The sequence below is a fragment of the Momordica charantia genome (assembly GCF_013281855.1).
Source record: "Momordica charantia cultivar OHB3-1 chromosome 3 unlocalized genomic scaffold, Mcharantia_2.0 BLBB01000003.1, whole genome shotgun sequence".
NCBI lineage: Eukaryota > Viridiplantae > Streptophyta > Magnoliopsida > Cucurbitales > Cucurbitaceae > Momordica > Momordica charantia.
The window spans coordinates 18,591,153-18,602,797 of NW_028275161.1; the positions used below are offsets into that span (position 1 = coordinate 18,591,153).

The 11,645-nt window shown below is 35.5% G+C and overlaps 1 protein-coding gene across 1 annotated transcript; it reads right to left on the bottom strand.

The window, feature by feature from the left end:
- Positions 1 to 1,046: 1,046 nt before the first annotated feature.
- CUL4 (cullin4) lies at positions 1,047 to 11,224 on the bottom strand. The gene is made up of 17 exons (XM_022284289.2): positions 10,795 to 11,224; positions 9,810 to 9,925; positions 9,343 to 9,689; positions 7,222 to 7,402; positions 5,914 to 6,036; positions 5,464 to 5,751; positions 4,719 to 4,844; positions 4,458 to 4,559; positions 4,275 to 4,328; positions 2,795 to 2,901; positions 2,634 to 2,694; positions 2,421 to 2,552; positions 2,123 to 2,260; positions 1,938 to 2,018; positions 1,766 to 1,846; positions 1,480 to 1,560; positions 1,047 to 1,370 (listed from the first exon to the last, which is right to left on the bottom strand). The coding sequence occupies exons 1-17, from the start codon at positions 11,123 to 11,125 to the stop codon at positions 1,257 to 1,259; spliced, it is 2,463 nt and encodes an 820-aa protein (XP_022139981.1). The 5' UTR covers positions 11,126 to 11,224; the 3' UTR covers positions 1,047 to 1,256.
- Between the last annotated feature and the right edge of the window lie 421 nt (positions 11,225 to 11,645).

The window sequence follows — 11,645 nt, forward strand, 5'->3', positions numbered from 1 at the left end:
ATAAAAGAAACAATCTCACAATAACTTTTGTTTGTTTCTTTTCGCGGACGGGACAGGGAATTTAATTTATACTCTTCCTTGCCCAGTTTGTTTGTTTTTTTAGTACAACATGTTCGGGTGGGGATTCGAACTCTTGAGATATATGTCAATTACCGCTGAACTATGTTTGCTTTGGCGTCCCAATAAAACTTTTAACTTGTAGTAAAACAATTTTATTATGAATAATTACACATATTCATAGTTTCATGTTATTGTCCAATTTTAGTCCATGTCCCGTTCCGATGACACTTCTAATTTGTACTAAAACAACTCTATTATAAATAATTATACCTATTCAAACTTTCATGTTATGGTCCAATTTTAGTCTGTCCTTTAAAAGTTTTAATTTTGTTTATATATTTTAATTAAGTAATCTCAATGGTTCACGTTCTTACATATGTTCCATAATTACATCACCATTTCAATCCTGTCCATACTACTCCAAACAAAAACAACGAGAAAAAAAAATTACCATTTTTCTAAGACCACCAATGAACTCAATCCAAGAAGGTAGTAGGTTTTTTTTCTTTTTTTTTATATATATATAATTTCCTTTTTTAATCTTACCAGAAATGTGGCAGTTTAACAAAAAAAAAAATCCTAATTGATATATATGATTTTAATTGATCTTGTCGGTCAAATTGTCCTTGTCTTCTCTATTTAAATCCTTTCTTAACCCTTAAAACATTCTATTTGATTCTAAATTTACATAAATACCATTCTAGTTTTTACAATTATAAAATTAAAGACTGTGTCATGTTGGACTAAAATATTTTCAGGTAAAGTTTTGAAAGGACTAAAAAAGGACATTTAAAAACTTTAAATCTAAAACTTCAACCCCAAAACAAAATTTAAATCTAAGTTATATATATACTTTTTTTTCTTACTCTCTATGTGTTCCAAATCAGGTCCTGTGTCCTACTTCCCGAAGAATTTTCACCAAATTACAATTTGGGAATCTTTGTTTTGATATGAACGTAAGCTTGATAAGATGGATTTTCATGAGGTACACAACTTTTACCAGAGACAGATAAGACATTGAACCAGATACAAAATTATGCTTTACAATCAACCTCCAACGCAACCAAAAATATCGAAACTAAATTTTTTCTTTTCTGTACATTAATCTGACAAAGGATTTGATTGAAGAAGAACGTCCCGATCTCCTTTCAATGGCCGAAATTTTCGGTGACGTTTGCAAGGAGAAAAGGGTTATTTTAGGCAAGGTAATTGTATATCTGGGGGTTGTTCTTGTCGCGCTCTAAGTACTCTCTGTCAATAAGACTTTCAATCCTTTTCTTCAAATCAGCTGGCTTTATTGGAAACTTTAACTGTTTCAATAGAGCACAGAAATCCAGTTCTCAACATCATCATCCACAGTTAAGAAGATATTGCAACTTGAATGCATTGGGAAGGAAAAAAAAAAAGAATGAGTCTTACCTGTTGAAAGAGTTCAGTTATCAGAAGGGTGTGACTTAACACTTTCCGGGTTTTCATTATCCGAACGATAGCGGCATCAACCTGCGGGTGCCATGCAAAACTAATTTAAGGGAATATGAATTTGTAATCAGCCGTGGATTATGTTGTTTGGTCAGAGTAGCAACCTTTCAAGGTCCTATTCTTCAAGTACTTATTTCCGACCTTAATTCTATTTAGTTCATATTTGAGTTCAAATAATTCGGATTAAACACCACCTCACAAGAAAGAGGAAAAAGAAGTGGTTAACCTGGTATTGCCGGTCCTGAAAGACTCTTTCAGTAGTGCTGGTGTTCTCTTCTACAGTTTCCTTCATCTGAATTGCATTTACCTGCATTGATAGTGATGACATATAATTAGGCGATAGCGGTTGAAATAAAATGATCGTATTTCCTAAGTAGGTAGAATGAAAATTGCCATACCTTAAGACGGTAGAGGGGAGCAGTAAATCCTTCATTGAACACAAATGAATCGTTGTCCTCGACATCTCTACCTTTTGGTATCTAAATAGAGGAGAGAGATGGATCAAATTAGAGATTCTTTAGAGCATATTAATAAACTTTTATATTGTCCCCAAGAAAAGACATTAAATGAAGATGGCATCCACCTTTTGTAGTACTCTAACTTTTCCACAGGCAAGCGACTGTAAAGTCCTCCTGAGTTCTTTATCCTCAATTCCAGTAGATTCTCTAATATCTTGAAAACTTAGCTTCTCAGCATCGTTGAAAAGCATTAAAACCACGGTCTGGATGACAATGCACAGATTATATCTCTCCACATGGCAAGAAAATAAAATGATTTCCAACCAAATCCTTTTCATCCAAGAGCTAAGGAAGAACATAAAAGAAAATGCCCCCAAAGGTTCCTAAAAAACAACCAACCATAATGCCCAAGAATTAACTCACCTGAAATAGGGAAACTGCCAGCTCCTTTTTACCTTTTGGGAACTCAGCTTTCAACACACAGTGGCCTAATGAATTATGCCACATTAAGCGTCTCCCACTGTATTTGCTTAAATAGAACTCCTTGAAAATGTCCTATAACACAAAGCAAAGGAATCAAAGGAGCACTCCAGATTATCTGTACACTAAGGTTTATACTATTATCTTGATTTCAACCTGGTAGACATTCAATTCATGGGGAAGCCTAACATCCATGGGAGGGTAAGTTGGCCAGTACCTACAGACAGCCAGTAAATCATCAAAATTATGGTTGAAAGCCAAAACTAAGAATGGAAGTTACAGAAAAATCATAAAATAAACATATTATTACAACTTACCCAGTAGTCAAAACATGAACACTCATCTCAATCCCCATGGGAAGCTTTGTCCTGGCCTGGGATGATTGCTTGAAAGATTCATTGATCTCTTTAGACAGTTCAATGTCCTAAAACAATGCACCAGAAAAGAAATTTCAGGGGATAGTCTGAAAAATAATTCAAATACAGCACCCTACACATCTAACTTATAAAACTTCAGTGCAAAACATGTGTGAAGAAAAAAGACCTGAGACAGTAAAGGAAAAAGAAAAGAGATGATAGGAGATAAAAAGAGGAAATATGAATTTCTGAGTTCATCAAAAGGTCCTCGTCCTCCCCTCTGAAGTCTGAACATTATAGCTCCATAACAGCAAAAGTAAAACAACTTTGCTGTTCTACCCCTTCCCCTAGCCTCAGGATCTGGAAGCACACAAGCTCAGAGACTCTCCCACAAATCCATGTTCTACCACCTTACTAAACTAAATAAGCTTTATCTGCTTTTAGACCTTATCACGTCTTTGAAGCTTAAAATGCATAAGGTGAAGTTTATTAATTGGTCATTTGGTCATGGGAAATCAACGCTCAACAAATCTAGAAGAGGAATACCAATATTGTGTCCCTAATTGTGGTGTTTTCTGCTAGAGAAATAGAAAGATAGTAGGCAAATCAGTGTTCTATGTGAGTTATACAATGAAGAAATGGTGGTCCACCTTCAATCTATTCAACTACTAACAGTGCTCTCCTCCCCACATAAGAGATTTCTGATGTCAGTCCAGTCAGTTTTGTAGGAAGACTAAGGTCACTGGATTAATGGTGGCTACTCTTGGGTCCTTTCGCATGACAGAAATTACAACAGAAACCCCATTGAGGTGGAGGATATTGTGTTTTTTTAGTTGCTAGATGGTGTTAATCGTCTAAGCACTTTCATAGTTATTTTCTATTTTGTCAATTGGAGAGCAATGGAGAGCTGCTGTCTCCCTCCCCTTCTCCCTAGTAATTTTGTCTAATTTCGTTTCATTTCACTATCTGTCCAACATTTTAAAAAATAATTAAAAAAACACAAATTAAATTATATGTGAGTTATACAATGAAGAAATGGTGGTCCACCTTCAATCTATTCAACTACTAACAGTGCTCTCCTCCCCACATAAGAGATTTCTGATGTCAGTCCAGTCAGTTTTGTAGGAAGACTAAGGTCACTGGATTAATGGTGGCTACTCTTGGGTCCTTTCGCATGACAGAAATTACAACAGAAACCCCATTGAGGTGGAGGATATTGTGTTTTTTTAGTTGCTAGATGGTGTTAATCGTCTAAGCACTTTCATAGTTATTTTCTATTTTGTCAATTGGAGAGCAATGGAGAGCTGCTGTCTCCCTCCCCTTCTCCCTAGTAATTTTGTCTAATTTCGTTTCATTTCACTATCTGTCCAACATTTTAAAAAATAATTAAAAAAACACAAATTAAATTATATTAAAATTATAAATTCCTTCAAGTATGCACCTTAAACATTCCTTCAAGTTTGTTCGTAAACTGACTACCACACTCCGTCTTCAGCTGTAATGAAGCCAAAAGAACTAGTTAATATTATTAAAGTAACAACGAGTTAAAGAATTGCATTAAGAACTTGTTAGCATGATTAGTAAATAACAATAACTATTGCAACAAAAAAACTTAAACCCTGACTTTTGAGATCATAGACTTCTCTGCATCAATGGAAGCACTCTTTCCCAGAAGTAACCTCTTCGCTAGATCCTTCTTGTAAAAGGCCTCAAACACGTCCTTGCCCTACATTGAACAAAATGAGGTAGGTTGATGATAAGAATTGTTTTCTCCATGTCAAACATAAACAACATAGATATGGCAAAATAAAAAAAGCAATGCAATGCAAAATAATTCTAGATCAATTAGATCTCCCAAGACTCTTGCTACTAATATGATAACTACCTGAATGAACCTGAACAGAACCAAAACTTTGTCCAGAGTACCCTCCAATTCTTCTTCAGAAGTACCCTTATTTCCAGCACGAAGCTTCTCATCCAAAAACTTTGCAATCAGTTCAGCAGGACGGTTCTACAGAAAGAAGGAAATATTATGCTGTTAGATCACATAATTGAACATAGATCACCGCGATAGACTAAAATGATGGTATTAAAAAAACGTCAACAAGTATTGAAAGTACCCTTATGAGACATGAAAAGTTAATGAGGCAACAGAGCCTAAGTATTGAAAGTAATATAGATCCAAAGAATTAAATCACAGATAGATACAAGTTAGGTCCATAGTTTTGAGTCTTTTGACATCTTATAGATATCTAACAAAGTCCAGAGTGGATCACATAACATCTGAAGAAAAAAGAAAACGTTAGTTGAATTCCTCCAGCAAATCATGCTTATAGCAACTTTAAAATTAGTGTTGCTTCTTCCCCTTTATTGTTCACTGAACGAGGTGAAACATTAATTCTTTTTTAATCTTAATAAATGATGTGTCCTATCTTGCTCCCAAATCACCAAATATACATTTTCAAACACTGGTGACAAAGTACGCCAGACAGAATATTACCGATTACAGGGTTATTATTCCAATTATGCTGCAGTTTAAGAATGTAAATGTCACCTCTTATTTTAATTACCTACAAAGCTACAACAATAAATTTGAAAATGCAAGAACACAAACATGAAGAGAGAAGTACCTGACGAAGATTGATAAGATGCTCAAAGGCATCCTTTATTGTATTGCAAAAAGCTTCATTCTTGGAAAAGCTTTCTTCCCATATTGTATCAAGAGAAGCCTTGAATTCTAAAAGGGATGGAACCATATCTTTGTCCTTCTCATCATCCATGACAATATTTTGCCCAGTTCTTCGTATATATGAGCTAAGGGCTTGTCTCAGAGATTCAAGGGCATTGACCCTTGAAATAAGTGTGTACATTCTCTGGAGGTCTTCCATACGATTCCCATCCATCAACAATGTAAAACCCTAGATCCAAAAGATTTCTAAATAAAAATGGGAATTCTGCAAGATAACAATATGGGGAAGAACAAGGTAATGGGAAACAAAAACAAAACAAAAAAAAAAAACAAAACAAACAAACAAACAAAAAACAAAAAACAAAAAACAAAATTGAGTTTTTAATGGAACCTTATCAAGAATTGCAGATATATGACGTTCAAGGAGTTGTCTTTCTGCAGTCGCTATAAGTGGCTTTCTTGTACTTGTATCAAGATAGAGCAAACATCTTTCATTTTCTTCCTGCAACCTTTCCTGGAACAACAGGATAAGACCGAGAATTAACATAAATGGAGGACTAGAGAGCAAAACAAGAAAATTAACATTCAGTTATTCAATGGACACGATATGCAATCTTTTTCAACTAAGAAATCACCCAACCCCTTCATATTTATTAACTATTAACTCCAAAACTAGCCACTGCAGCTGACCCTACAATCATGATAAAAAACTTGTGACACTTCACATTGCAGAAAAGTAGCCTTCAAGCATTACCAAGCCACGTTCGTTCACAACTTTTACAATCAAGTGATTTCCAGCAATACTTTACTGTCTGTTAAGTGCAGAGTGTTCAGCAGGATTCCAGAACTGTCTTCACTAGGATCTTGAATTCAGGAAAGACATACATAAAAGAGGAAGAAAAGAAGATTAAGAAAAGGTCCACTTTGCTATCCAGCCAAGGAAACCTCAGACCCTTTATTCTAAACCCAAGTTCTGATTTCCAGAACCCCGGGATCCTTCCAAGCCATTCTTCACACTACAGCCAATTTTTCAGTCCCCACTCTGGTCGAATTCATTTGGAGGGTGAAAATTACGAAGTTCAGGTTTTTTGTTTTCCTCTGGACAGTGATTTCAAGAAAGATTAGCACTAATGAAACCATTCAAAAACAGACACACTTGGATGTGTCTTAACCATCAGAGTTGCTGCTGTGCAACAGGTAAAGATAAAGCCTATACACTGCCTCTTTTCTAGGTCCTCTTATGAGAATCTTAGCAAGGTCTTCAAATTATGCTGGATTAAATCGCTTACGGTTGAAAACTTCATCCTCACTAACATTGTCTCTTGACCCCTTCCTCACCTCATTTTCTACAAAATCATGAAACTAGGAAAAGACTTTTGTTCATGACAATTGAGAAGGGGAAAAGTGGAAGATGAGTTAATTTGGGAGCATATGAGGTTCTATAACTCTATTTGAGCTTCCAGCACCAATAAATTATGTAATTAGCCCTTTTTTCTGATTTTTACAACTAGAAGAGCATTTTCCCAATCTTCTACCTTGGACTTGGGTCTGATTTGCAATCATTGCTCCTTATTTTTCTTCCTTAATATTTTTCCTTTTTTTGGTTTAAAAAAATTATTTACTGCGTACGTAATCAATTTATGAAGATGAACATGGCTAAGAAAATGGGAGACTATTCCAAAAATAGACGAATGCACACCTCCGCATGCTTCAAATATTCTGACACATCTGATAGCTGCATGTATTTCATGCCTTCAGCAGCATAGAACTCAGAAGTGTATTCAAGGAATGGCTTCTCAAAGCTCTCTGAGTAAATTCCTAGTGCGGTAAACATCTTCAAGAGGTGGTTGAGGAGGGTCCGATTAACTGCTTCACCTAGCCTAAAATACCAATAAATTATCTATGTTAGACAAATATTCTACATATTGTATAAATAAGAATATTTTAACATGGAATAATCTAATAGATAAACCAGTAGTACAAAAAAAAAAAAAGAATCTATTTTATTTCATAATGAATATTCAGACAACAGTAAAATAGCTAATGTTGAAAATGTAGTATAACATTTGCAAAATTCTTATACACGGTGGAAAATAGAAAAATAAAAAATTCCAATATAAAGAAATATACACTAGATAACATGTAATAGCTCATTTTGATTGCAGGCCATTAATAATTGCGTCAGCTTTATAAAATACAAGAATCAAGTAATTCCCTGTGGGAAAGAAGTAAAGGAACATGCAAATCACATTCACCAATATAAGGATTACTGATTAGTGATGTCTGTAATATAAAATTTTCAACCATAAAAGACAGATATTTTGGATTGTTTCAAGATGTGCAACAAACGTTTAATCCCCAAACAACTATCCCAATGTTAACACTATAAACACGTTAAATCTCAAACAAAAAGGATTATATAACCACCTAAACTTGAGTCTACCATAAATATAAAGTCCATGACTTACACAAAATTCTTAGATCAAGATATTTTATAATAGAACAAGGAATATCAATTCACTAAAAACTACAGTACCAAGGAACCATTTTGAGTTTACAAAAATTAAATAATCATATCATATCATATTTCCTGTTAGATCCATAAATTGTAAATTGATGGAAGGAGGAAGAGGCCAAAAGAGAATGGGCTCAAGAAAAATTTGACAAAGAGATATATCAATAAGGTCTTTCTTGGGTACGCAGCAAAATATAGTTCCCCTAGCTCTCTTTGTAGCTTGTCAAATACTTTCCAATCTGCCAGTAGTTTTCAAAACAAAGCAGAAAAATGAGTGCAATTTCTCTCAACGTGTCCAATATTTGATCGAAGTATGAGTGCACACAAATCAAAGAATGAGCACAGCCCAATCTAATGAAGAAGCTTATAAACATCAAGACACAAATCAAAGAATGGAATAAGTGCACTTTCATTGCAGTGGTTACTGCAAAGAAGGATCTTGAGAATAAGATTGGACTTTGGGATGCAAAGGAGGAGAGCATGCAACTTCTGTAATGAAGAAAAGAAATTGCCAAAGGTAGGGAGGAATGAACTATTTGACATCTCAATAACAAAGGAAAAGATTGATTAAAAAAAAGTAAGATCACTTGACTAAAAAGAGAGGATGAAAACCTTCTCCTATTGCTAGATCAATGGGCACAGTTTAGAAAATGCAAATTTTTGTGGCTAATGCCATTAAAGCAATAGCTGGTCTATGGCTAGGAAGGAACAACCAAATCATTCGAGCAAAAGAAAAAGGTTAGAAGGTAGTCATTGACCTCACCAAATTTCAAGTTTCATTTTGGTGTTCCGTTGATAATTCATTTTGTACCTATACACTCTGTAATTAATTCGGATCGTGGTGCCTTTTCCAAATTCTTAGTGACAGTGTATCACTTTGTGTTCTTTTAACTAAATCAATGAGTTTCTTGTTCAAAAAATATATATATAAATGCACAAAAATATCTTTGAAAAGAAAAGATGATCAAATTTGCATGTCACTCCTCATTCCAAAGCACAGAAACCTATATAGGGTTCTGTCATAACCATTTCTGCCAAGAACTTGAATCCTCCTGACAAACTAAGCCTGCTAACAACTTATTGCAAGTATGCAAGCTTTTTCATCAACAAATACCTCAACTATTAATTTGGTTAACTCAAAAAGACCCTGAGAAGCCACAATCTTAAATTATTTTCAAGCAGATACATGCATTGCAATACCATGCCATGCATATGCAATACCCATGATACTCGAAACAAAATTATCAGATGTTCCCAAGGGAACCTAAAAACAAAATTATAGCATCTTTAAGAACAGAGATTGACCTTTCTTTCTCAATCATTCTTAATAGACCAGTAACGGTTTTGTGCTCAACTTCTGAAGATAAAGACAGATGTTTTCTGAAAAGCTGCAAGCCCATGTCCCATAATGAGCACACACTCGGTGTTTGTTTGACATATGTCCTGTCCAGATACAGGGCAATGCCACGAATCATCAGCATCTGATCACAAAAATCTTGCCAGCATTTCTCTACAAATTTCAAGAAAACGACCAAATCTGGGCTTTGCCCAACCAAAGACTGCAATGCTGCAGATATGTGCACTTCACACTCCTTCTCAATTCGCTGATAAAGATTTCCACCCATTTTGTGCAAGCAAAGATCGTTAACAGCCTGCATATAATACAGCAATTTGCTTGAGATACACCAGGTATGGATAAATTACAAAATTTCAGAAACTGCCTTCTATTTCAGTCAAAGTATTTGGGGGAAAAATACTATCATGAATTGAACCTGATAAAGCTTCTCCAAATCACATGAATTAGGTTGCTTCAAGAATATGGCACATATGGCTGATTTCAACTTTGCCCATGTATCCTCCTCAAAATTAGCAGGGAGTGTCGGTTTTGCTTCATAGAGAAAATGGAAATTTAGAAATTCTAAACCATTTTCAACACAGGATATAAGCTTAACAGGGTATGATTCATGTCTTCACAACTCATGATGCTACCAACACCAAAAAACGCTAGGCAGAAAACAAAAACAAAAGTTGTGAATGAGTAGATGTGACCTCACTAAAATAATACTGAGTTGAAAGTAAATTTGCTTTAGGACTACCAATTTTTGGCAGATGAATAAAAAACTTCCATTGTCATTAACTTCCAATTGAGATATTGATAAAAAGATATTTATATTTCAGACCAAGAATTCTATCCAAGAATAAAGGAAAGGAATAAACTTTCCTAACTCTATGCAAAGTCCTTCTCTTCTTAATCTCCAAGCACAGTAAAGGATATTTCCTATCCTGGCATAGCTCATGTAAATTTAAAATGACGTTCGCATCAGAAAGTTGTTATATCATTACTCGGCAGTTCTACCATGGAATTATGTAGGACCCACGTGAGAATTTAAATGCCAGTGCGTACAACCAGCAATCAGAAAGAAAATCACCAGAAAATATGTCCAATTAAAGCTCAATTCCAAGTCCTCTCGTATGAGCGGCCAGAAAAAGAAAAACAAAAAACAGAATAAAATCCAAGTGCCGGTGTTTACTTAGAGCTTAATCCGAAGTAATTCCATAGCACGCACAAGAAAACAGCAATTAACACGAAAGCCCCAAAGAGGAACACGAACACCAAGCCTCGAAATTACAGAAATCAGTAGAAAGTAGAAGGAAGAGATTGAATCGATCGGGCGAAAACAAAACCTAGGGTCGAAAAGGCGCAAAATCAAGAAAACCCCAAAAAGAGAAATGCGGAATGAGATCGAAAGAAGAGACCTTTGAGAAGCTTGATGACGAGTTTCTTGGCAGGCTGGGGGGGAGTGGCTTTCTTGCGGGACAAATTGGTGGCGACGGCGCGGCTGTCGCCAATGAGAGGGGAGTCGTCGGGCTTGAGATCTTCGTCTAGGGCCATGGAGGAGGGGTCGAAATCGGGGTCATGGTGGTGGAGGCCGTTCTTGTTGGGGTCGAGTGAGCTGGGAACAGCTTGGGAATGGGATTTGGTTTTCTTCATAGGGGGGGAGATGGAGGCGGTGGAAGTGGCTGAGGAGACGACGGAGCTGGCGGTGGCGGTGGCGGTGCTAGCAGAGCGCTTGGTGGGGAGAGACATGAAAGTGATCAAGAGGGCATTGTCCAGTGGAACCACAAAGAGGAAATTGAAGATTGATTTGAGAAGACGCCCACCCCCGACCCACCACCCACGCACAACACACACACTTCCCCTTCTTCCTTCTCTTCTCTTTCTATTCTATCTCTTTTTTTTTTTCCCCTTTCCTTCTTTTGTTTTTCATTTTCTTTTCCCCAATATTACGTTTCTTTGTAAATAAAATTATTCCCAACTAAAATTATTTTTACTTTTTCTTTAGTAAAATATGTGAAATGAGATAATTCAAACTCACGACTGGTTAGTCCGATATAAGTATTTAACTCATTAAATTATCAAATAGTGAATCTCCATTTTAGATGAAGATAAAACAACACAGCAACTAAACATATTTTATGGATTTTATTATTTAACTATTAATATCTTCAAACATTATACTTTACATGTTAAAAATCCTTCGACATGAAATAAGATAGTTTGTACTTTACTACCAAAGCATAAATCTACCAAATATATTTCCACGCAA

Bases quoted from the DNA above. Each gene is read 5' to 3' on its own strand.
- CUL4 (XM_022284289.2), bottom strand. From the start codon at position 11,125: ATGTCTCTCCCCACCAAGCGCTCTGCTAGCACCGCCACCGCCACCGCC. The intron at 9,926-10,794 runs GTCTCTTCTTTC...TTCTCTATGAAG, and splicing joins CGTCATCAAGCTTCTCAAAG to CAAAACCGACACTCCCTGCT. The intron at 6,037-7,221 runs GTGTGCATTCGT...CTGTTGTTCCAG, and splicing joins AATATTTGAAGCATGCGGAG to GAAAGGTTGCAGGAAGAAAA.